This window comes from Ruditapes philippinarum, unplaced genomic scaffold (assembly GCF_026571515.1).
Source record: "Ruditapes philippinarum isolate M1 unplaced genomic scaffold, ASM2657151v2 ctg3851_1_1_1_1, whole genome shotgun sequence".
Lineage (NCBI taxonomy): Eukaryota > Metazoa > Mollusca > Bivalvia > Venerida > Veneridae > Ruditapes > Ruditapes philippinarum.
In genome coordinates this window covers 103,161-127,940 of record NW_026866543.1, presented here as the reverse complement: position 1 = coordinate 127,940, position 24,780 = coordinate 103,161, and the positions used below count along the sequence as shown (strand labels likewise).

The following is a 24,780-nucleotide window of genomic DNA, read 5'->3' as shown; positions in this document are numbered from 1 at the left end:
CGATGCAAAATGTGACTTTTAATGTTGTCACAACTAGACTACAGTTGTAAGCTGCACCAGTGATTATTCTATTCACCCGTCACCAAAACCGATGATTGTTATGATGATATGCACAGCAAGTTTGCACTTCTCCTCCGCACTTGTGTATTTCATTTCGTCTCCAATGAACAAAATATTAATGTTTAATAGACGAGTGTAAGAACCATGATGTGGCGCAACTAATTAAAATAGATTAAAGTTGTTCAAAATTAATAGTTCTTCTCAAACGTTATTTCAGTAAGAATTTGTGCCGTGCCAAAGACAGTCATAAACAGTTATTTCAAATACTCGAATATTACTTTAATTTAATGTAGCCATGGAATTACGTAAAACGTATACGAAATTATTTGTTGTATTTATCATTTTCACAGCGCTAGATTCAGTCGAATCGCATAATTTAGGTAAGAATATTCATTTTTCTCATGTGTTTTTAAATAAGATCTCTTTAGCAAGATCACTTTGGCAGTAATTTTCAGAACATTTATCTGTTAATCACACTCTTTCGGAAATGTCATTGTTTCCAGCACACAAATGGTGCCTTGTGTCACGTGCATTGTCAATGTGCTATGGCATGGAAATCAATTTAATTTGGTTAAAAGTAACACCGTTATGATTATAGAGCGACTTTGCATTGTCTGATTTGGCATAACCTCGGTCGTCTCTTTGTTACTCTTATTTGCAACAATGGGCACAACAAACAAACCCCCCAGTATCTAGAGCTTAAATATTTGTTTTAAACATTTTTAATAGACATTAATCATTTTTGTTCAAATCACATCCCTGAGGTCATTACAACGCCGCCCTATGCTTTTATTTATTTTACAGTCTTTTATACAGAAATTTTTATAACCCAAATGATTGAGGCTTAGATATTTATGTATAGCATTGTACCACTACCATGTTTCTTCAAAATTAGACCGCCAATTTTGCAAGGAAACATCCGATTTTTCTACATCATAAATATTTCATTTGTAGCATTTCCTAGTGGACTTTAATTAGCAAGTTTAAATCATAACCCTGTTTGGAAAACAAGCGCCAAGCCGGGAATCTCTTGATTTTTTACATATAGGAAAAAGTGAATAAAATGCTTTTCTCTATAACTTAAAGACCTTGCGCTTAAATGCTATTTGATATACTCAAATATAAGTTTCCACCTTAAACGAATAATAACCTTGAAAACTCCATCTTCCTCAACAGTGTGTTACATAAAACATTGTTCGGAAAAAAATATGTAAAAAAGTAGAGATGCCTCGGAAGCTATGAAAACTAAGAACTAATTATATACCTTTAGTTTCTTCACGTTAGTGAGTCCTTAGTTCTTCATGTGTGTGTCACTAACATAGATAACTACCACTGACTTAAAATTTCTATTATCCTCTTGGAAAACAAGCCGCAACGACGGGCAAGGACATTGTAATTCCGTGTCGGTGACTCGTTCGTTGTGGTTGCCATGAATTTTGTGCTAAACTTTATATACCAAAATTAATATTTTAGAAAACATGGCACTTAATAAGCAGGCCTATTCGTCAAGCACGTACGAAAATGATGGTCCTCATAGGGTCGTGGACGGAAACTTGTCACAAGATTCTGCGGATATGTCATGTTTTCATTCACTTAATGAAGCCAATAATACCTTGGAGGTGGACTTGGGAGAAAAAGTTTTCATTCATCACGTTACCATATACAGTAGAGGAGACGTTGTTGGTACAGAAGGTAAATCGATTTCTGATTTATTGTATTTTGTTTTATTTAATGACATTTAAAATATGAACTTTAGAGCGTTTCTTGACACAAGCAATACGTTAAAACTGTTGGAAAATAATGTAAAGTCTTCTTATACATTTTTATTTGGTTTAATGTCTTCAAATTTGTAGAGATAATGTTTCCTTTCTTTGACAATTGCAGCGGCATTAGGCTTTTTTTGATATGATAAATATTGATTTGGACATTAATTTTACTAGCTGAGAAACGACTAAGAGATGTTGAGTTGTACATTGGTCCAAGCAACAACAGTTACACTCTGTATGGGTATTATGAAGGTGTTATTCCAAAAGGTACAATACACACATTCAATCTGACCAACATAGTGCTTGGACAATGGGTAAAGATTACAAGATCAGAGTCGGTAGTGGACTTCTTTGAACTATGCGAAGTTCAGGTATTCGGATACACATCCGCACATCGTAAGTATAGAGTATTACAATAGAATTTTAGCGACGTGATTGACAAAATAGAACGCATGAATGAATTATACAAGTTCAAAAGAATGCGATTTACACATTGCGTTTGTTTAAATTATGCATTATAACGAATTATGATAATTTTTCTGCAAAATGTGTAAAGGGACAGCACAATTTAGAGTGTGATAACAAATATACAGGTAAAACTCAAGTAGTTTGTGAAATAAATTAAGTGAAATCATAATTGTCGTTATTTTTCTAAAACGATCACCCGTTTGAAATGTTATTTTTTCTAAAACGACCACCTGAAATGATTTAAACACAGCTGTAGCAGTTGCAATATTTGTGCACAGATAAATATTCAATTATCAGTCATCATGGCCAAAAAATACATCAGCACGTGTGAATGAACAGTCTAAAGTGTATGTTAGTGTTCATACGTGCTGTTCTTCAGAAATTAGAAACTTCGACGGGAACGACAGCGACAGGAGAATGTTTCTAATTTCTGTAGAACAACTCTGGATGAATACAAACATACTTTGTGTCAAGCTTTATTTGGCTTTATTGATATTCACTTTATTATTTCACGACTTTTTTAACGAATACGGTTCTATGAAGCACTTTGTAAAAAAGAAGGCAACTATGAACAGAATTTGATTAGTATCGACTGTTTTTTGTTTTTTTTTCTTATGAAAATTAACACACAAAATTAAAAGAAAATACAGCATTTCCATGTGATGACAAAAAAGCTGGACACTAAACATCTTTTTAATCTTTTGTATGAAACATTTGTAAATTGCCTTTCTTTCAGACTACAGATTAGACCAAGGACGTGCAGGTGTTCATGCATTGAACATAGCTTCAACTCAGTCTCTATCAGTCCACCATTGCGCCCTCTTATGCCACAATACCAACGGTTGCTATGGAGCAACATATAATCAAGGCACGCGCACGTGCGAATTGCTGTCTTCTGATACCGGTGTTGACGCCAACGACTCGACGATGTTGATTCCAGTTGGATAATATAATGCAACAATTATAAGATGCTCTTATTTGCATATCTCCAAGCTTTCCTGAAATATATGAAAATTTGAATAATTAAAAATAAACAACATAAAATTTACTTTCAAATAAGCTGCAGCACTTACAGTTACTTTGATTAGATTTTGGACAGAGAAAATCCCAATATGCCTTGAACAGTTTTCGAAAATATATTTAGGATTTACTTAACATGACAACAACATGCATGTACAATGTAGTCATAATGGTAACATAATGGTAGTTTTTTGATAGTTGGAATTATGTTTGTTTCCGCACAAGCTATTCTTAAACTGATCATTTGATTCAACACGATCTTTTGTAATCAGCAATTAAAGCTGCGGTCTCACTTAATCCCGGCAGAGTCCAGGACCATCCCGGTAAGTTACCGGGATTATCCGGGACGATCCGGGGTGAAATTATTGTTGCGGTCACACTTACCCCGGCAGCACTACGAAGTTCACAACTTACCACCCAGGATGCGCTCCGGATCATCCAGGCAGAGTCCAGGTGAAGTTACGGTTCATGCCGGTGCTTCCCCGGTCGTTCCCGGATGACGCCGGAAGAGCCCAGGTTGACACAGGCAGAGCCCCGGTCGATCCAGGCAGAGCCCCGGCAGAGCCCAGGACGCTCAAGGCAGAGCCCCGAAAATGATATCATTGATACATAATTCTTATTTAATATAATATCTATTGTTCCAGAATAGTAATTCATAATGATTTTCTGAAAAATCCTTATGCCAGACTGGATAGAACGGAAATGGGAAGGGTTTTAATAAAAACAAGTGCAATCATCGCAAATTGTCGTTATTCTTTTGAGATGAACCGGGCTTTGCCGGGGCTCTACCGGGATCAACCGTAGCTCTGCCTTTATCCTCCGGGGCTCTGCCTGTAGTTACCGGGGCTCTGCTGGCATCTACCGGGGCACTACCGTAGCTCTACCGTAGCTCTACCGGCTATACCATACCCCGGATCATCCCCGGTTTGTCCCGGCAGAGCTACGATGCTTCCCCGGTATAACCCCGGTCGTTCCCGGCAGAGCTAAGGATGAAACCGGCAAAGCTATACCTTCCCGGATCATCCCGGACCACCCCGGTGATATTAAATATTTTATTCCATCCGGGGTCAAATGCCGGATGTTCCCGGATCATCCCGGATCACCCCGGGCGTTGCCGGCAGAGTTACGGATGTACTCCGGTTGTTCCCGGATCACCCCGGACGTCTACCGGGGCTCTGCCGGGATGTAAGTGAGGCTGTAGGTTTATATGGATCAACAAAAGTGTGCGAGATTGACGTCACGCCATATGGAATTGTCCATTCAAATTTTCAAGTACCCAAACGCAAACACGCGTTTACAAAAGTACAATTCCCCTTCTTTTATTTTTATGCCTAAGCTTCACGTAACCAAAGTTCTCAAAGTTCTGATAAAAGGTACGAGAAAGAATTGATGCTAATAGATGGTAATATTCAACTCTTATTAGAAAACTTTTTTTTTCTTTCACATTACAACAATTTAAACCTGTCAAATGGTTGATTGCCACGTGACTGGCTTTTATTTACTTTTATATGTAAAAGTAAAATGAGCCATGTCATGACAAATCCAAAATAATGGGTTTGCGACCAGCATGTATCCAGATCAGCCTGCGCATCCACGCAGTCTGATCAGGATCCATGCTGTTCGCTATTATTTTCTCTACTTGTTATAGGGTTTGTAAGCGAACAGTATGGATCCTGATCAGACTGCGCGGATGCGCAGGCTGGTCTGGATCCATGCTGGTCGCAATCGCATTATGTTGGTTTTGTCGTGACACGGCACAGTACATGTTAGTTTTACATGTAGCCTTTAAGCGAAAATCATAACAGAATTTTCAATTATCTCACAAGATCTGCATTCTTGTCTTTCGTATTAAATGATGTAAATATAAATATACTGATTTGACCTTTTCGAAAATCTAGCTAAACACCGTTTTCCGGTACGTTGCGGATTTAGCCCTGGGGAATTACACCAAATGAAGTACATAACACAGTTACATGATATTTCTATTTTTCTATCATTATTTTACCGTTTAAGGTGAAATGAATTGATGTTTTTGAAAATTATCGATATTCCTTTAATATCTATTGCAAATTTTTGTAAAAAATAAATTGTTTATGATGAAAATCAATGAAATTTAAACAGACATAGTGGAATCGTCCATAATAAATAAGGTTATTTTCTGCGTAAACATGTGTATTTACTTTATTTTTCTATGGAATTATTCATGCAATGATATTCAATTATTTTCTTATAAAGAAATAGCTGTTTTATTTCAATTTAATTTTAAAAAAGGCCGAAAACATCGAATTCGCTATTACACTCCATTAGGTGAATTCCCCAGAGCTATGTACAGAAAGTACCGGAAAATGGCGTTTAGCCAGGTTTTCGAATTCGTGAATGTTTTGTTTAGAGTTCAAAGTTCAAATTTTTTAATAACTCAGACATGGTGTTTTGAAGGTACTGATAACTTCTGATATTTCTCTGTCATTGTAATTCTTTCTTGTTTGTGTGTAGGAAATGAGATCTATTTTTGGGTTTTTACCCGAAACTAAGCATTTTGGTAGCTTTGTATGTATTTCTGACTCTCCGAATGGAGGTGAAAAAGTTAAAAATCAAGCTTTGACAGTTGGCGCCAAACAAGTAAGAAATTTCAGATAAATTTTGTGAAAAATCTAAACGTATGACAGACACTTTATTTGTCATTTCTGAAAATGCTATAGCTTGCACTGCGTGTTACTGATATTTTTAAAGGAATCGGGCGGATTCTGGAGTATGCTGCACCTTCATGAAGATTGCCCATATTGGTATATTTTAGGTGTGATTTTGGCTGGGTGGGGGTAAATATAAATTGCTGTCAGTCTTTTTTTGAAGGAGTAATGCATGCAAACTATTATTTTCTTCAATGTATGTCATATATCATTGAATAATGCTGTGCAACTGGTTATCTGCCTGTGAAACAGATTTTGAAATATTTGGAATTGTGTTTCTGGTCACACTGAAATACAAAATTTTTCATTTTTAGGTCCCCTGCCCCCTTATTAAAATACTAACGCTTATTGCGGCTTATAAATTCACTGCCGAATAATAATTGTTATTATAATAATAATGATATAGTTTGACGTGATATGATATGATATGATGTGATGTGATATGATATGATATGATGTGATGTGATGTGATATGATATGATATGATATGATATGATATGATATGAAATGATATGATATGATGTGATGTGATGTGATGTGATATGATATGATATGATATGATATGATATGATATGATATGATATGATGTGATGTGATATGTGTGGCACACTTTTAAGAAAATAGTAATGTCAATATTGATTGCATTATTAATTAAAAAAAGGTGTACACCACTTGTGCCCAATATTGCTGCTAAAAATTATTATATTCATTTAGTAATGAAAGACTAAGAGGATATTGTCAGATTTGAGAGGAGATCTATGTCAGACTAAGTGATGAATTATTGATGAGTTGTCGATTAATAATAGGAGAAGTATCGACGAGGAACAGACAGATTGATGTTGGGATAAATGTTATATTAATGTAAATGATTTGCATTTTTCATAATTTATTTTCCATCATTGCTTATTTAGTATGCAATATGGGCATCCATGGCAGAGTGATTAAGGTCGTTATTACCAAACCGATTGTCCCTCATCGCTGTAGGTTCGAATCCTGTTATATTACTCATATATTTTAATTGTTGTAAATGTTGATATCATTTTGTTTTCTTTTTTTTTAATCATTTCGAGTTTATCTATAATTACCGTAATTAATATGAGTGCCAGTCGGATGAATGAATAAAAATATCTAACCTTTACATTCAAGAATATAAATAGTATAAATATTTTTTTTTATATACCAAAAGATTTTAAATATTTGTATAGATCTACATTTTTTTCTTTCTTATTGTTAAATCAGAAGGCCATACTGAAAATAAGTATACTTCTTACTGTGAACTTTGTATATTACCTACTATGAATAAAGATTTTATTATTATTATAATTGTTATTATTATTATTATTATTATTATTATTATTATTATTATTATTATTATTATAAGAAAGGCAAGCAGTTTGTTTACGGAACGCCGATCCCCCCTGGTACCTGATATAATGCAAAGAGAGGCATCTGAGGTCTTCATTAACCTGTAAAGCAGTATAAAGTAAATACCTTCGGATAATTACGAACTCCACTAAAACATTAGCCTTCCTGTAAATACAAATGAATTGAGCACTAAAGAAAGAATAGTTACATTTTTATATAGATTTATTATATAACTATTTTTTTTCAGTAATATTTTATCAAAACTATAGAGCTTTTTCCGTGTGGTACTAACTCCAATATTTTCACGATCTAGAGAAAATAGAATGCCCTTTGTCCATCCGCAAGTCTGTCCATAACATGTCCGTATCCAATCGAACTCTCTAATTCATTCAGAATGACTGAAATAAGAATTGTTTATGATAATTAATACTCGTACTTTATGATAAGCAGAAGACATGCGGGAGTCTCACCGGTTCAAGGTCAATGCTTCTTAATCATATATTGTATATTCTATTTTTTCCGCTGAATATTTTATTAACTTTAAAGCAAACGCATGTATCTTAAAATCACTAACATACATGTTTTCAAAATGTGACATTGAAAAGCATGTTAGGGCTGAAATTATTACCTTATGTTTATTAAATATTGACATGTAAATCAGTAAATCATTTTTAAGTTTTAACGATTTTAACCAGGAGATTTATTGACCATATATATAATATGACAGTTTGTCACTTTTATTAAAACTTAGATTATGTATACATTCAAGAGAGTCATAATTTGTCACAAATATAATATGTGGGAACTTAAAATACGTCGATATTAATATATTACAGATACAGTCTAATGGGCCTTCGTTTGTTTTGTAGGTTTTTAAAAAAAAAACTTTCTTATTGTTGTAAAATGCATTTCAAGAAATAGGGTCTTTAAGGATATGTAAGCTTTGGAGATTCAAGAGTCGAGAGCTACTTGCAAAATAACAGAAGTACACATTTCAGAGGATTTATTTGTTCATATATAATTATAAACAATGTTGGAGCTAGCACAGCTTGATGGCATTCATTAGTTGTACACGTAGTTTATGTTTTCTGGTTTGGAATAAAAAAGAAAAGAAAAGGATAGAATAACATTTAGAAATATGCAAACAACATAATTTATAAACTATTAATGCGTGAAATAAATGTTCACGGACTTGAACTTTATTCTATACTGAAGATTACTCATTTGAATAATTGATCCTATATCGATGTTATTTTGATATTGAATATAACCCTTTTCGACCTGAAATATTTGATTTGATATATAGATAATAGAGATAGTAGTTCTTATTCCGAGTGAGACAAAAATAAGTCAGACAGACAAAATCGCAACGTTGCTTTATATTCGTTTTTAAGACAAAGGGATATTGATGTAACGTCTATGATCATTTCATTCAAAAGAAAATGGATAAAAATTTAGGAAGGCAAATTATGAGAGATTTCCCCAAAAGCAGATTAGTTAAAAGAAAAGAAACGGCTCGGCGGAATTTAATGGGTTCTATTTCTACAAGACAAGGTGATATGAGGTACGGTAAACCATGCTTGTACGTTGAAAAGTTACAACCTAAAATTAAATTTCAAAGAATTAATTCAAAGGGAAGACCTCTGGAAAAAGATAATAACATTCGTACAGACGATTGCAATAACCGCTCGAAACACAGCTCAATAATGAAAACTGATTCGAACAAAAAAACTGTCGACGATTGTGCTTGTACTGAAAATTCTTGGACAAATGTCTCTAAAGGACGTACACATAAAGCAAAGTTTCAACCCATCACCCTTCCAGGGATAACTTTAGAATTTAACGTAGGCCATAATGGTATGTGTATGACGTCATCATCGACGGGATGTGAGGATGAAGAACGAGCTTTTGGAACGCCTTACGAAGACGTCTTGAACAAATCCAAATACAATATATTAAACCCCTGTCGAGCTCGCTACCGACCAGTCACCCCAGGTCTTTTAGAAACACTAAACAAATTAAAAATACCATCAAAAACTAAAACAGAACAATGGATAAAATCAACACATAGATCTCTCAACGATCACATGTATGAAACAGATCGAACGAATGATAAAGTAAAATGGATATATGAAAATTAAAGGATTTGCATGTTCCTTTATTTCGGAATCAAGGGTGATTTATCTTAAAATACACAGTCATGGATCAAAACTATGCAATGTCACAATACCATTCAAAATGATGATATTACTGCCGGAATGGAAGATATGACGTTTAAATGCACTTTATACTATATAATGTTGACAAACTTGAAAAAAAATGTTTATATGTCAACATTTGATGGAGAGCAAAGCAAACATTTGTGCCGTAAAGAAAATTCGTGACAGATCTATAATAATAATCAATGAAGGAAAGAGTGTATACCAGTTTTGTATAAATGAAACGCTATAGTTAAGTTTAAAACTACTCGTCAAAAACAAAGTTGTACATGTAGTTATAAGCTATAAATCATTCCTTTACATTTTTTTTGCAAATTTTGTATCGGAAGTTTTATACTCTTTATGAAAAATTAAATACTCAAGGGAGGGGTTACTGTGGTAAACATGAAATGTATAAATTGCTTTGGCGTGCAAAAGGGTTATAGAATTTAAATCGATTTTTAAGAAACTTGTTCGAAAATAATAATTATTTTAGTAGTATTTGTGTCACTTACATAGACGAAAGTGGGAAATTGTATCAAAAATGGCCATAAAGCAGGCGATTTAAGGTCAAATGGCGTAATTCAGTTACATGTCGATATTGTAATGATCAGAGTTGACACAGTCATGCTATAAAGTTATTTCAACAGTGATTTCATTTAAATGTCGGCTGCTAATTAAAGAACAAACACTGATTGTGCTTGATAAAATCAATGTCACACACAATAAAATGGTTTGGAATATTCTATATTGTTTATCCAAATATTTGATTAAAACGTTAAACGTCGAAATCAATTAAAGAATATATTAATATGTAATTGGGAATCGTTAAGGTATACAAATTTAGTATTTATTTTACGTAGATGGATTTTTCTTAACAATTGTTGGTAGATGAATGCCCCTTTTTAACAAAAGTTATACAAGGACTGTTTAAAGTTTAATGGATAGGATAATAAATTGTAACGATGACCTTAGAATAGTTTCTAACCTTAAATATATCACTATGAATGACACAACAAATAGTTGTATAAGTTTTTTTTTTTGGCGTTTTTTATTTTGTTTATATGTGCGTATTAAAGAATTGTGCAAAGTCAGGAAGGGTCTTTCGATTCCTGATTTGTATAAAAAATTATTACTTTATGAAGAATGATAGAAATTTGTCTTGATAACTTCTTCAGCGGGAGAAACCAAATCGCTATACCTGTTAAGAATTTTCATGCAAAAGGTATAAACTTGTCGCTCAAAGATACACTTTAACGTTAGCTCAAAGTGGTTTTCAAAGCTTTTAGTAATGAAAATGTCGACCTCTGTATTAACAGCCCAACTTTTTTACCATTCTATTACAATCAAGTTTACCTAAATCTAATTCAATCAGTAAGACCTCGATCGATCTCTCGAATAACCATTACCGGTAGGCAAATACGCGTTTTTGTAACGATAAATGATAGGAAATTACCGTTCACAAGTTAACGATGAGAAATTTGTCAAATCATGACAAAATTACACAAAATTCAATTAAAATTGATTTAAAAACAAATTGGATTTATAATGAGTATTGATATTAAAGGTCAATGTAGATTTTTGGGTCTTTTTGGTACTGTTGTTGTTTTCCTTTTTTTGCTTTATTAGTTATATTATATGGGTGACCCACGTTTAAGGCCTGCCTTCTTAGTACGAGTATGTTAAGTCAGTCAATAGATCTTTATTAATCAGTTCACAGTATCCAGTCGACACCAAAAGACTTGAATATCAGGGGCTCAAATGTTAAAATGTTAAACCTGACTGGTAAATTAATCCAATGTTCCGATATCATACTAATGTTTTCTGACAGGGTGACGAGCGATGGTGTTTAGATTATTTACAACATATGTTTTCTTAATTTTAATAATAAATCAAAATCTCTGTGTTAAGATATTATTTTATCACAATGAGCTGTTCATTGTTATCATTTTTAAATACTTATATCCAACAGTTACGTTACATCTAATCATAATCCGCCTGTCAACAGATCAGCATAGAATGGCGGCGTGGTATAGAATCTAAGGATTGCTGGCCGCGTGGATTCAAATCCTGTCAGTGGCAAGCCGCTGTTTCCTTGAGCAAGAAACTTTACATTCATTGCTTAGTACTGGTTGGTTCCAGGAAGGAATTCGAGAGTGTTTTAATAATCTTATAGCTTCCGGCACAATAAAACTGATCAGCACAAGGCTCTAGGCCGCATGAACTTTGGAGTGGGCTGGAATAGCCTTCCGTATCCAGAGGCAAAAAAACATTTACAAAAATACAAATCTGTAACTTTTAGTTGCCACCTGTTTACTATCTATATCATAAACAATGTTCTGTTATAATGAAATGTCAATGAAAACAATCTTGACTGTAGTCAATACATTTTTTCGCAAATGTCGATAGAAATATTCCCACAAGGATACAAAATTCCCTTGTACATTTGTACATTTTTTGTTGTTGGAGGGATCTTGTTAAGTATATTACAGAATTTTGTTTTTATGGTGTCTAAGTTTTTTAATTGTTAACCTTATCAATGTTCAATACTGTATAACAGTTTTCCATGTATTGACAATATTATTGACAGTTTCGTTATTCTTGGATATAGTGTGATAGCTTGTGAGAAGTTAATTCTCTACAGAAAGTTAGAATGCGACATTTGCTTGTTATAAGAAATATAAAAGTTTTCATTAACATGTATGTGTGCGTATGTGCGTGTGAGTGCGTGTGCATGTGTATAAAGATATCAACTACTCAATGTTATTAACTTGTATCTAGAGATAAAATGTTCTGTCAAGTATAGGGACTACTATTATTAATGGGGGAGAAATCAATTTAAAAAAGAGAAAAAAGAAGGGTATTCAAAAAAGAAATTCAAACCATTTCAACGTATATAGAACAGACCAGAACAGAACAGAAATTTTATTAAAGACTTAAGCATACAGCTCGATCATTGTCATAACATACAATAATACACACAAATCATATAAATTATAAATAAACTTTACCCGCAATTATTTTGAAACGCAAATATGTCAATTCCAAACTACATTTGTACATATAACAACTTTTATATTCATGCAATGAAATCGATACATGTATTTTGTTTTACGGAGAAATGGTCGATAAACTAATTTTGTATAAAACGCCGAAATAGGTCATTTTTATTTGTTAATAGTTTGCATTGGTTAAATAAAAGTTTAACTTCTATGCCTTTTTTATATCCCTTTGACTTATTATAAGGTGTTAAAATTTTATTTCATTTTTAAAGTAACGTGTTCAAAAGTAATTAGTCCCTATTGCATTTTTGTCGCTTACTAAGATTAAAAGCGAGATGTTACATCAAAATTGGCGTAAAGCACGCGACCGTATGATTCACAGGCAAACCTATTGAAGCAAATTTCGGCAATCTTGCAATCAAAAAGCTGTTTGTTCAAGCATTATTTTCGGCGATTTTAGAAATTAATTAAGGTTACGTTTTAGGTTGCAGGCGGCAAGTAGATGTATACCCCTTCGACCGTCTGATTTAATCTGCACTGTTCCCTGCTCAGTCCCTATTTATTTTGTAAAAAATGCCCCTAACATAATGAATGGTTTTGTCCAGATTGAAAGATGGGCAAGTTCATTTAAGATATATAGCATGGTAATGCTTAAAGAAAAGAAAATATCGAAAGCGCGTAAACTATTTCTATATTGTTCACTCCTGTATATGATTAAAGGTTTAAATATCGAATAAATGCTCGGCAGTTTTTAAACAATTGAAATATGTGTTTCTTGTACATACCAAACGTTTTCGAGGAAAGCAGCGTTTTTGTTTGTTTGTTTTTTCCAAGATTTTATGACAGAATGCTTAAAATTGTCACCTGTTAGTGTGCAGATACAGTTCGATTAATTTTTGGTAGAAGGAGATTGCAACACAACTTAGTCATAAGTTCAAGAGATATTTTATGGTTCTTTAAAATGAACGCGAGCAAACATTCATTTTCTGATTTTTAAGTATCATTCAAAATACAGTCACTAAATGTTTAGAAGAGAACTATGTGATCGAATTCAAGATCGCTAGATTTGGAGTGTGCCATTAAAGTTAACAGTGAAGAATGTTGTATTTAAAAAAGATAGATTTCGTTTCAAATTACTAAAATGAGTTTGTGTAAAATGTATATCTAATATCTAAACTCGTTACGCCAGCTAATAATTTCAAGCTAGGTGTATTTATTTTATTTCTGTTCAAAACAGTACGTTCCGTTCTAAATATGCATCACATATTTACGCATATTACACAATCGCAGAATTACGCAACAATATACATCCGCAGAATAACGCAATATTACACATCGCAATACAGTGGTATTAAATTACATTGGGGGAAAAAACAGAAAAATACAAATTTCTGAATGTTTTTAAAAGAACATAAAAATATACCATATCAGATGTAAGACGTGCTTTACAAACAAGTTATAAATTGACTGGATACATCTGACATAATTAGAGGGTCGCGTCCGATAGGGAATAAAGCTGGATATATGTCAATCAGAATGTCGCAAAACAAAGGCTTTCATCGATAAATCAATTTACTCAATCTAATAGTCAACTTATATTCCATAAGAAAATACCTCGGAAGTAGAATGAACATTGTATCATAGTTTGGGGACCTTTCTGTTGAAAATGAGGGAAAGAGTAACAGTTAAATCGTATACATGCACAGTGCGTTAACTGGAGTGCAGGTATTAGTTACCCGCACTCCAGAGCATGCCCATTGATTGGTTCATTTTTGCTGGGGTTTACTTATTGTGACGACAGAGAAAGGGATAGCGATAGAAATATCATATTCAGGTGCTCGTTCCTTGGTTACTTTTTTCTGGGGTGTCATATTGTGACATCAGGGAACGTGTTTTTATTTATGACAAATGATACAAAAGAGAAAAAATATCAAAACACTCGACAAATCTGATTTATACTCGGGGGCTACGCCTCCGAGTACAAATCAGATAGTCTCGTATTTCTATGCTCTTTCTATTACTTATATAGGATATATGAACATGCTAAATCAAAGGTTCATAATGTAATATTTGAATTAAATTTTAATATTGTTTAATTCAATTTTGTTTGTTTCGTTTAACTCTTCACCTGCCGTATTTATATAATGGATTTGCTCTGCTTTAAATTTTGAAAAGTCCATTCAAAATTTAAAGTTGCATGTCAACAGATGCATGCTAATTGTCGTGAACATGAATGAAATTGAATAAATGAATGAAAATGAACTTAGAAATAAAATATATATATGGTAAAGTGAACAAAAAAAGTAATTTGCTCATTGCAATCGGCACTTACAATCCACGCAAATTACCGAAAAGAGGTTAAGATATGCAAAAATAGCTCTTACTGCGTGGCAAGATGCTGATAAAGTTCTACTGCCAAAATCAGTCATTAATCGCACAACATTTAACATTTGAATTATTACTTGATTATTGAATGGCTTTACTTTTCTGAAAATCTTAGTTAATGTTTTCTTGAACTAATTAAGGTTTAAGGGATTCAATATCAAAGTACAAAAAATAAGCTATCAACGGTATACAGGCTGGTTTGATTGCACGGGCATACACGGGCGTGGGGGCATTGGAGGGGGAGTGGCAAAATTCAAATGCGGTTTTAAAAACGTACAAACAATCGTGTGGTGGTGTCAGAATTTGTAAGGTTTTAGTCACAAGTATTGCTAGGCTGTTCCTCACCCACTCCGTTTCATTGACCGCATTTGTTTACCATGCTGATACGATATTCAGCGATAACATTTAAGCATAACATTATTGTCTCATATTTAAGTTAACTTACATTTATATCCTGTCATGATTGATTGTTTATATATTCTAATATATGTCACATTTCCTCATTATCAAATATTGTCTGAAATTAGTCCGCCATTTTGTGACGTCACATTAACCAAGTTTTTACGGGAAACCCTATTTTCATTTTGACGTCATATGTTCACAAAAGAAGCATATAAATAGACCGAAGTTCAATTAAAGGTTCATAACGGAAAAGATAACGGAAAAGATAACTGAAATTGATAACAGAAAGATAAAAGCTATAAACCGAATAACAGTCTTAGAAATGAAAGATAAAGGTATTAAGGTATTTTAAGTAATATATATTCTATTTATTAAATGTATTTGTTTATTACATGTATTTGTTTATCATTGACTGTCAAATAAATTTATTATTTGAGTGATAGATCTATAAAAAATTAAAAGAATTATTTAATTTTACAAATTTGTTGTGACTATTGTTATAATCCTGACTCGGAACCGGCCTGACAGTATTAACAATACTGAGATCATAATATGAATCCAATGTAATGCATATTTAAAGTCTTGTGCGAATATGAAACCTAACTAACATAAAATATTACTTGTTTTATACCAAATTTAGAAATTGCAATAACATTTCTGTAGTTATGCATATAACTGCATTATTTCTAGTTGTTAAAACGAGACACTTTTGGGCGAATAAATACTGATAACAAAGTAATAAATGCGACACGGGAATATTTATCAAAGAGAGAGTCCCGTTTCGCATTCCGGTAGAAAATGAAATAAATCGTAATTATTTATGGTGTCCTTGTTTGCATTTGAACTCAAATATTCTGTTTACATTGAAATAGATGAATGAAGATCTAAATCCAACATTTGCTCAGAGGCTCTTGATATATATAACTGTTAAACAAAAAACGTGACAAAAATCGAAAATTTCTTCACTGATGCTGTTGTGTGACTGGACTTAATTATAACGCGTAAAATCTTTAACTTCCGTTTGGTGTTGTAAAATGACTACTATCTGTCAAAGAAAGCACTCAATAAACAGAAAGGAAACTGCTCGAAGAAACCTGCTCGATTCTATAAATACTAGAAACAGGGACATAAAATGTTGTTTAAAAATATTGCAAACTGAACGCAAGAATAATGAATTACAATTTCCGCGCTTTAATAACTCGAGGGATAATATTCTAAAAACTTGGAAACATAGTAACGACAGAAATAGCAATGGACATAAAAGTTCAAAGTATAAACCTACACTTAGTCCTGTCTCCGTTAATAGTGCGACTACAGCCGGATGTAACTCTAGTGTAAACGGAAAGGACACATTAGGATTAACACGAAGGTCTTGCAGCCGAAATATCAGTCTTCAGGGAATCATCATGGAATTCAATCTGGAAACAAATATGGCCATTGGTCGTGACAGTTTCGGTATGAAGTCACCATTTTCATTGGCGGATATTTATGAAGAGGATAGAGCGTCTGGTACACCATACGAGGTGAACTTCAGTCAAAGCAGATTTCAGAAGCTAAACCCGTGTCATTCCCGTTACAGACCGGTTACTCCTGGACTTTTGGAAACAATGAACGACCGCAAATTACCATCAAAAGTAAAAACTGAGCAGTGGGTGACGTCATCACAGAATTTACACCGATATCACGCCTATAGAACAGAACATATTGATAATAAAAACTGGATTTACGATGACTAGTTTCAGTTTTAGTAGCATAATTATTGACATATAATATTTATTATTTAGTTAATATGATTATTACTTTTCATGTTTTACCCTCACGTTTCATAATATAACTTGGGTAGAATAAAATGAATGTGGAGGTCCATGGTGTTACGATATCACAAATTTACTGAATTTTTAATATTACTTGATAAGATGACAAAATTACGTTACAATGATATTAAAAATGTTCTAGTGTAATGTAATCTGAAAGTGCGAAATGTTAAAGGCACATTATGCCTTGGATTTTTAAAAACATTCTTTGGAAATGCCAAACATGTGTTTAATAATGTTTTAATAATGGATTAAGAACATGTTAGATATCAAACAACCGAACAATTGCGCTGAACATGCAATGAAATGTTGTAATGGTAGCAAAATGAAAACCAAGTGTTTTTTGACTTCCATAGAAAATACTAATTCACTAAATATACCATTTGCCAACAGAGGAAAATAAGCAAACTATTATTTATGTTTATAGCAAATGAGTTCTGTTCTGGAAACTATGACAAGATACCAAAGATAGAGAGTTTTTGAGAAATAAAAGTTATTGCATTTCCAAGGCATAATGGGCCTTTAAGTTGTATAAATCATCATTTTCATATACCGCTGCTTTTCATTGGATAATCGTGACGACGATATGGCTGCTGTTAATTCATTAAGTAATTTCTTTTATCTCTCTAATTATCTCTCTAATAAAGGTTCTTGAGTGACTGGTCAAAATGGTCATTTTTAAACTGTTGGTTGCAATATTATTACTCTCATCAGATGACTGGGGGTTATAGATGTAAAAAAAACGTTTATATTGGGGCATATATTCCTTCATAATTCTTTATTACTTATACTTGTTTGTTGAGAACTGAAAAAAAAAATGTTAATTTTATTGACTGGCATTGCTATTTTAAATTTACTTATAAACTATTGGATTTATATCAGTTATACAATACTTTGTAAATAAGGTGAAAATCTTCTATGAAAGTGGCATTGTGGCTTTCCAATATCTCTGGCTAAAATTTATGTACCCTGATAGGTATTTTGTTAAAAAATGATGCTACATGTACATATATGTCTTTCCAAAGTACACTCTTCACACTTAAGTAAAAACACTTCACTCTTAAAGTAAATAGTTTACAGTTAACGCAAATGGTTCATATATGATGCTCACAAAATTTCATCCTGTCCTGTTTAGGACTTGATAATGTATTAATTTAAAATTAAAAAAGAAGCAATGACATTGAAATATTTAGTTCAATATACATTATCGATTTCAATAAATTTAATGGGATTTGATGTAAGTATAAATAGAATTTAATCATTTGTTCAAATACAGATCCGCAAGCAGCAAAGGCTCTCTAATGGTTATACTTTGTATAGATTTACTATGGCCTTTTACAACTTTGCAACGAACTGTCAAATAGTCTCCTATAACAAATATTCTCTGTAATGAATTTTGTTGCGTCTAATTTCTACTGACAGCACAATAAATAAGTTTGAATATACATCACAACTATGTTTAATAGAGTGAATTAAAGTTAAAAAAACACAGCAACAACACCAAAAATCTGTAAATAGTTAAAACTTGTAAGATTTAAGAAATACTAAAAATTACCTAAAGAAATTAAATGTTTTCTGTATAGCTGATGCACTAAAAAGAAAACATTCTATTATTGTTGAGTAGAAAAATACAATATCTTACACAATATATAGTAAAATAACGAGAAACAGAATTTCTAAACAACGCTCAAAATGACAAAATTGAAAGTATTTGCAGGCTCGATTTTATCAGCCTGTTCATATACGGTACTTGAGATTGAAAGTTACCGTTCACACCCCCTTAGCACCGCCTCAGACTTTTTGATACAATTAAATTTTTAACAAAGATTCAAGTAATGAGATATTTAATTAAGATCATAATATATAATTATCAGATGAAAATAATGAATACGTAATACTGCCGATTTTTCTACTTATATCAGTTTACAAGCGGTTGAAACCTTCTGTATCTAATTTTCGATATATTTGAATGATTATATTTTAAAATAAAAGAAATGCCATTTTATACAATGATTCAAGTAATAAACTTATAATTGATAATTTAAGTTTATCGTTTTAATCGAAGGGATTAACTTACAACTAATAATTGATAATTTTAATTTTATCTTTTAAATCCAAAGGCTTATTTAACTACCAAACTGATGGTCTTTAGTAACAAAAGTCATAATGTGTGTTGTTTTCCTAAATCAGAATAAAACCAATAATTACATAAGCAATGGTATTCATCTTCAATGCTATAACATCACTGCAAAAAACAGTATATTTACTTAATGTGCACATTACAGACCGTTCATTGCTAATTTACAAAAATAATTTGACTCTTTACACTTTTAAACAAATATGAAAAGATATCCCTCTCTTTTTCTAAAAACATCAATGCAAACTCGCTATACATGTACATGTTAAATTACGTATTATACAACATAAACAAAAAAAACGAGATTGTCTAAATAAGTTATGAAATATTAAAAGAAAAAATTCAAATAGATTTCATATAATTCGTTCTGCGGGTCTACTTTTAACTTTACATAACGTTGTAATTGATTTTATAATTGCATTCAAATTCTTTTTCTTTGGCTTATCATTTAATGCCTATCTATGTATTCAACTAAAGAAATCGAAATGCCATATTAGGATTGTATATCATTTCTTTATTATGCTTATATTGACAGCTTTTATTTACTTTGAATATTTATCGCAATAATAATCGGCTAAATTTGCATGCTAAGGCCAACAAAAGGTATATTTATCATCTGAAATGGACTACTTTTTCACTACATCTTAGGTCATATGTAATTCTGTGCAAATTTAATCAGTTGTTTATCGAAACAGTAAAATGTAAAGACTCTTCTCAGTGGGTGCGATATTTACATGAAATAATATATATTTAATAAAATTATATAATATATACTCCGAAAAGAGAATTTACCCTTATTTTTCAACGATCAATGTCATTATTATTCACATTTATCGTATGCCTAAAACAGTCACTTTCAGTGTTGTCTTGAATTTCATCTAATTTTTTTCTTTCAACATCTTTATTAAAATGGTTGGCAAACACCAATTTTTATCAAAACGACTAATTCGGTATAGATAGTGCATTGTTTACCGATTTAAAAGGGTAAAAATCGTGTAAAATTAGATTTTAATATCTCGTTTTTCTATATTTACATTAGATAAAGCTGTTAACGGTAGCTTATAATGTAAATATTGAATAACGAGAGATCGTTTAATGGAACGGATAAAAAAAATGTTTGAAATTCGTTCAATGGCTTCTCAAATGTTTACAAGCGAACCTCTCGTCTTTATTAAACACAAATGTTTACAGCTTAAATTTGAAAAACTGGGTACTGTTAAACAAATCTTGTTTTTGTGTTTAAGTGATTTTAACTTTTAAAGAAGACCGAGTGGGAGAAAATTATACTAATCTCCTTATCTTTCCATGTTTTATTTTTAGAATAAAAATCTCATGATATATGATGGTAGATCTTCTTCATGGGGGATTTATATTCATGTGTGATATTCTAAAATGAGCGATCTATCAAAGCTGTGACAATGGCGGATTACACGAAGATTAGAGAAACTTTTTTATATAAAACAAATTAAGATACGCTATGAAATGTCTCCGCAAAAAGGTTTGCCTTCATACAAAATATGATACTAGTACAGAACCTTTACTTTAACACACGAGAGTTTTTTTTTACTTTTAGATGTTGAAGCTGTAGCTTATAGGATTACACAGGCGGTGACGTTGTATGGGGAGTTTACGAACTTACCAATATATAATGAATATGAATGTCAAACTCCTGCAGGGTATCGAATAAACTATTGATATCAATTTATAACTTATACCTGCGTGTATGAAAGAGAGAAAGTTTACGCCTGTAAAGAAAACGTTAGAAATAAAAGATGTTAGAAAAAAAATTTGGACCATAGTTAATTGTATTATACGACTTTACCACATGTTGTATTAATTTCTCGGTGCTCTTGATATTGTTTTGAAATTCTTTTCAAGTGTCGGCGACCTGTTAATCTTCGGATAGGGATTTACGGCATGACAAACGGCAGGATTTGATGTAAACAGCATAATTTACAATCCTAAAAAGACGTAATGAAACTGTATATGACTGTTTACTCTCTTCGATACGGAAGAATTTTCTTTATTGACATAAAAATCGGTGGTTATTCTGATACATAAAGAAAAGGCAGCTCAACCTTTAACATTTGATGAGACACTCCAGAGTGAATAAATACTGATAACAGTGTAATAAAAACGTGATATCAAAATATCTCACTCTAAATGAAATACGCGCCCAATAATAATATTGATAAGCGGAATATATCACTATAAATTATAGATATTTATATATGCATATTTAAGAAGAATGTGGAATTTGAACTGTTTTTCTTTTCATTAGTGTTTTGTTGAAAGGATGGGAATGAAATAAATCAAATAAGTTAAAAAGCCACGGAGAATAAAAATTATATATAAAAAAATGGCATCAGTGATTCAGCGGAGAAAATCTTTAAAACGAAAAGAACATGCTCGGAGAAACTTAATGGATTCTATGTATACAAAACAAGGAGAAGTGAGGTATATTACGTCATCATGTCTTCCGATTGATCCTCTTAGACAGGATATCAAATTTCCGCGATTAAATTCAAAGGAAATGTGTGTAAAAGCCGGGACACATTCTAAAAGTTACAGTTGCAGTGATAGTAAAAATTCACGACAAATTACACAAAGTAGTCCTCACCCATATATAGAAATATTAGACGAAAGTGGCTACCATAGTAGCGTTACAAGAAAAAGTTCGAACACTTTTGCTCGTAAATCTAGCAGTCAGAACATCAGTCTACCGGAAATTATCATGGAGTTTAACCTAGAGACAAATATGGCGGCCGGATTTAATGATGCTCGTGCAACGCCACCATCTTCGTGCGCTGACTGGTGCGAAGAGGAAAGAACGATTGGTGCGCCTTATGAAATGTTCTTGAAAAACAACCGCTTTAATAGATTAAATCCGTGCCAGTCCCGTTACCGTCCGGTAACCCCGGGGTTGTTGGAATCTCTAAACAGGCGGAAATTACCGTCAAAAGTGAAAACTGAACAATGGCTAAAGTCATCTCAGAAATCTCTTACAGGTCACGTGTATAAAACGGAAAATATTGACAACACAACAAACTGGATTTATGATGACGAGAAGAATTAGTTTAAAAATATTGTTAAATAATAAAAAATAAACACTTTTATTTCGTCTACTTTGTAGCCGAAGGACTCATAAAATGACAGATCGGGAGAAAGTCAGTAAACAAGTAAAAGTGTCAACTATATAGTGCTATATGTACCCCTCTTGTACTAACATTATGACATCCTTCACAAAATATGTAAATATATATGATATATATGTAAAACGGGTGCTTAATCATATTGTATCTATTTTTCTGTTACTGTTATTTATTTCTTAAATATTTATGATTCAAAATGTGTTCAAATAGCCTCTTATAAAACATGTATTAAGTAGCTATATAAAATAAATATGAAACCTCACTCCATGCCGCTGTGTCATCTGGCCAGTCCTGAGGGTTTTATTGATAATATGAGCCGCGTCACGACAAAACCAGCATAGTGCGTTTGCGACCAGCATGGATCCAGACCAGCCTGCGCATCCGCGCAGTCTGGTCAGGATCCGTGCTGTTCGCTAATCAACCCTATTACAAGGAAAGAAACTGATAGCGAACAGCATGGATCCTGATCAGACTGCGCGGATGCGCAGGCTGGTCTGGATCCAAGCTGGTCGCAAACGCACTATGTTGGTTTTGCCGTGACGCGTCTCTGTATAATACGGAAAATTTGTGAACATTTTAAATGGACGAGTCTATAAATTTTAGTATAGATTTACATAATAAATGCATGTTTTACTCTTTATAACCGGCGGAAACAAGATAATATATAATTATGTTTATCCATCCCGTCTAGTCTATGAAAACTCATTAAACAGCAGTATTTAAACATTTTACAGCAATATATGTGTTTTACTGTAATATGAGAAGGGGGATCTTCTCCCTGTAAATAGGACCGCTACAAAACATCAGCATCGTCTGTAAAAGTCGACTTATTCTATATGTACAACATTTCTATTTCATCAAAATCGCTATGATAATTGTCTGCTTATGTACAAAGTTTTAATGCAATCACATTATTAATATGGTTGCTTTTAGTAATATACAATATATATGTTAATTTAATTATCACTACCAACAGTTTCCGAAGTCTCTGGTGGTATTGGAATCCACAGTGGTTAGTCAGGACCACGTGATTTAAAGACAACAACCTAAACAACTCGGTACTAACAACAATCCAGTAACACAGGACAGCAAAATCACTACTCACTTACACACCCTATAACATAGAATGAAAAAAAATACCACCAGAAAAAAACCCACAAAAAACTACAAACAAACAAACAAAACCCACACAAACTGAAATGACTAATAGAACGCAAACAATCGGTTCATTAAACGCAATTTGGCAAGCGTTTTAAATGGTTTGAAACATGGGCAGTAGTTTATAATAGTGACTGTACAACCGTGTACTTTAATAGTTATAGGTCATTCTCTTTCATAGAGATAAACAGTGGTTTACTAATATTGATCTGGGAACATGTATCACAGCTGCGTTCACAACTGATTATACCACGCATAAGAAGTTCACGCATAGTTTATTTCTTTATAACGCATTAAACTAATATACTTTTTCTTGAAAAGATATCTTTACTTTCTATAATAATAGAATATTCAGTCCATGTAACGCCGATGCAGACTGGATATAATATCGTAAGCTTTCAATCAAAAACCCTTTTTACAGGATTCACAGTAGCTAAAAGACACCCATAGACACCATTTGTCGATCGTTGTTTGCGATCATCAATATTGGGATTTTTTTGTGTGGAGAAATCCATGTGACAATTGCTCAAAGGTGGTCGCTAGACAAACGTGGCCGTTAACACAAGTCAGACTGAAGCATCTGAATGCTTAAAGATTTTGTTTTTCAACCTTAAGACGTTTCGTACATTGCATATTGAAATCGTGTTGGCAGCACTTTCTACCCATAAGACCTATATGCAGACAAAGATCGGCCAGCTCATGGTCTGCATTGTTAACTATATTTGCGCTGACTGATCATGGTCGACATTGTTAAATATATTTGCATTGTTAATTATATCTGCTCTGACTGGTCATGGTCAAAATTGTTAACTATATCTGCCCTGACTGTTCATGGTCTTCATTTTTAACTATATCTGCCCTGACTGTTCATGGTCTTCATTGTTAATTATATCTGCTCTGACTGTTCATGGTCTTCATTGTTAACTATATCTGCCCTGACTGGTCATGGTCTGCATTGTTAACTATATCTGCCTGACTGGTCATGGTCAGCATTTTAAACTATATCTGCCCTGACTGGTCATGGTCAGCATTTTAAACTATATCTGTCCTGACTGGTCATGGTCAGCATTTTAAACTATATCTGCCCTGACTGGTAATGGTCAGCATTTTAAACTATATCTGCCCTGACTGGTCATGGTCTTCATTGTTAACTATATCTGCCCTGA

General features: G+C 32.8%; 3 protein-coding genes across 4 annotated transcripts; all 3 read left to right on the top strand.

Annotated features, from left to right (window-relative positions):
* The first annotated feature begins 284 nt into the window (after window positions 1–284).
* LOC132732819 (fucolectin-5-like) lies at window positions 285–4,885 on the top strand. The gene is made up of 4 exons (XM_060719332.1): window positions 285–440; window positions 1,534–1,752; window positions 2,001–2,222; window positions 3,031–4,885. The coding sequence occupies exons 1-4, from the start codon at window positions 356–358 to the stop codon at window positions 3,240–3,242; spliced, it is 738 nt and encodes a 245-aa protein (XP_060575315.1). The 5' UTR covers window positions 285–355; the 3' UTR covers window positions 3,243–4,885.
* A 3,618-nt stretch (window positions 4,886–8,503) lies between these two features.
* Window positions 8,504–10,598, top strand: LOC132732824 (uncharacterized). Its single transcript, XM_060719338.1, has one exon. The coding sequence runs from the start codon at window positions 8,809–8,811 to the stop codon at window positions 9,505–9,507; it is 699 nt and encodes a 232-aa protein (XP_060575321.1). The 5' UTR covers window positions 8,504–8,808; the 3' UTR covers window positions 9,508–10,598.
* A 4,961-nt stretch (window positions 10,599–15,559) lies between these two features.
* Window positions 15,560–17,766, top strand: LOC132732817 (uncharacterized). Of its 2 annotated transcripts, none has more exons than XM_060719327.1 (2): window positions 15,560–15,696; window positions 16,226–17,766. In XM_060719327.1, exon 2 carries the CDS (start codon window positions 16,388–16,390, stop codon window positions 17,087–17,089), a length of 702 nt encoding a protein of 233 aa, XP_060575310.1. In that variant the 5' UTR covers window positions 15,560–15,696; window positions 16,226–16,387; the 3' UTR covers window positions 17,090–17,766. The 2 variants fall into 2 exon arrangements, with proteins under 2 accessions (XP_060575310.1, XP_060575311.1); XM_060719328.1 differs by having other exon boundaries at window positions 15,580–15,688.
* The last annotated feature ends 7,014 nt before the right edge of the window (window positions 17,767–24,780 follow it).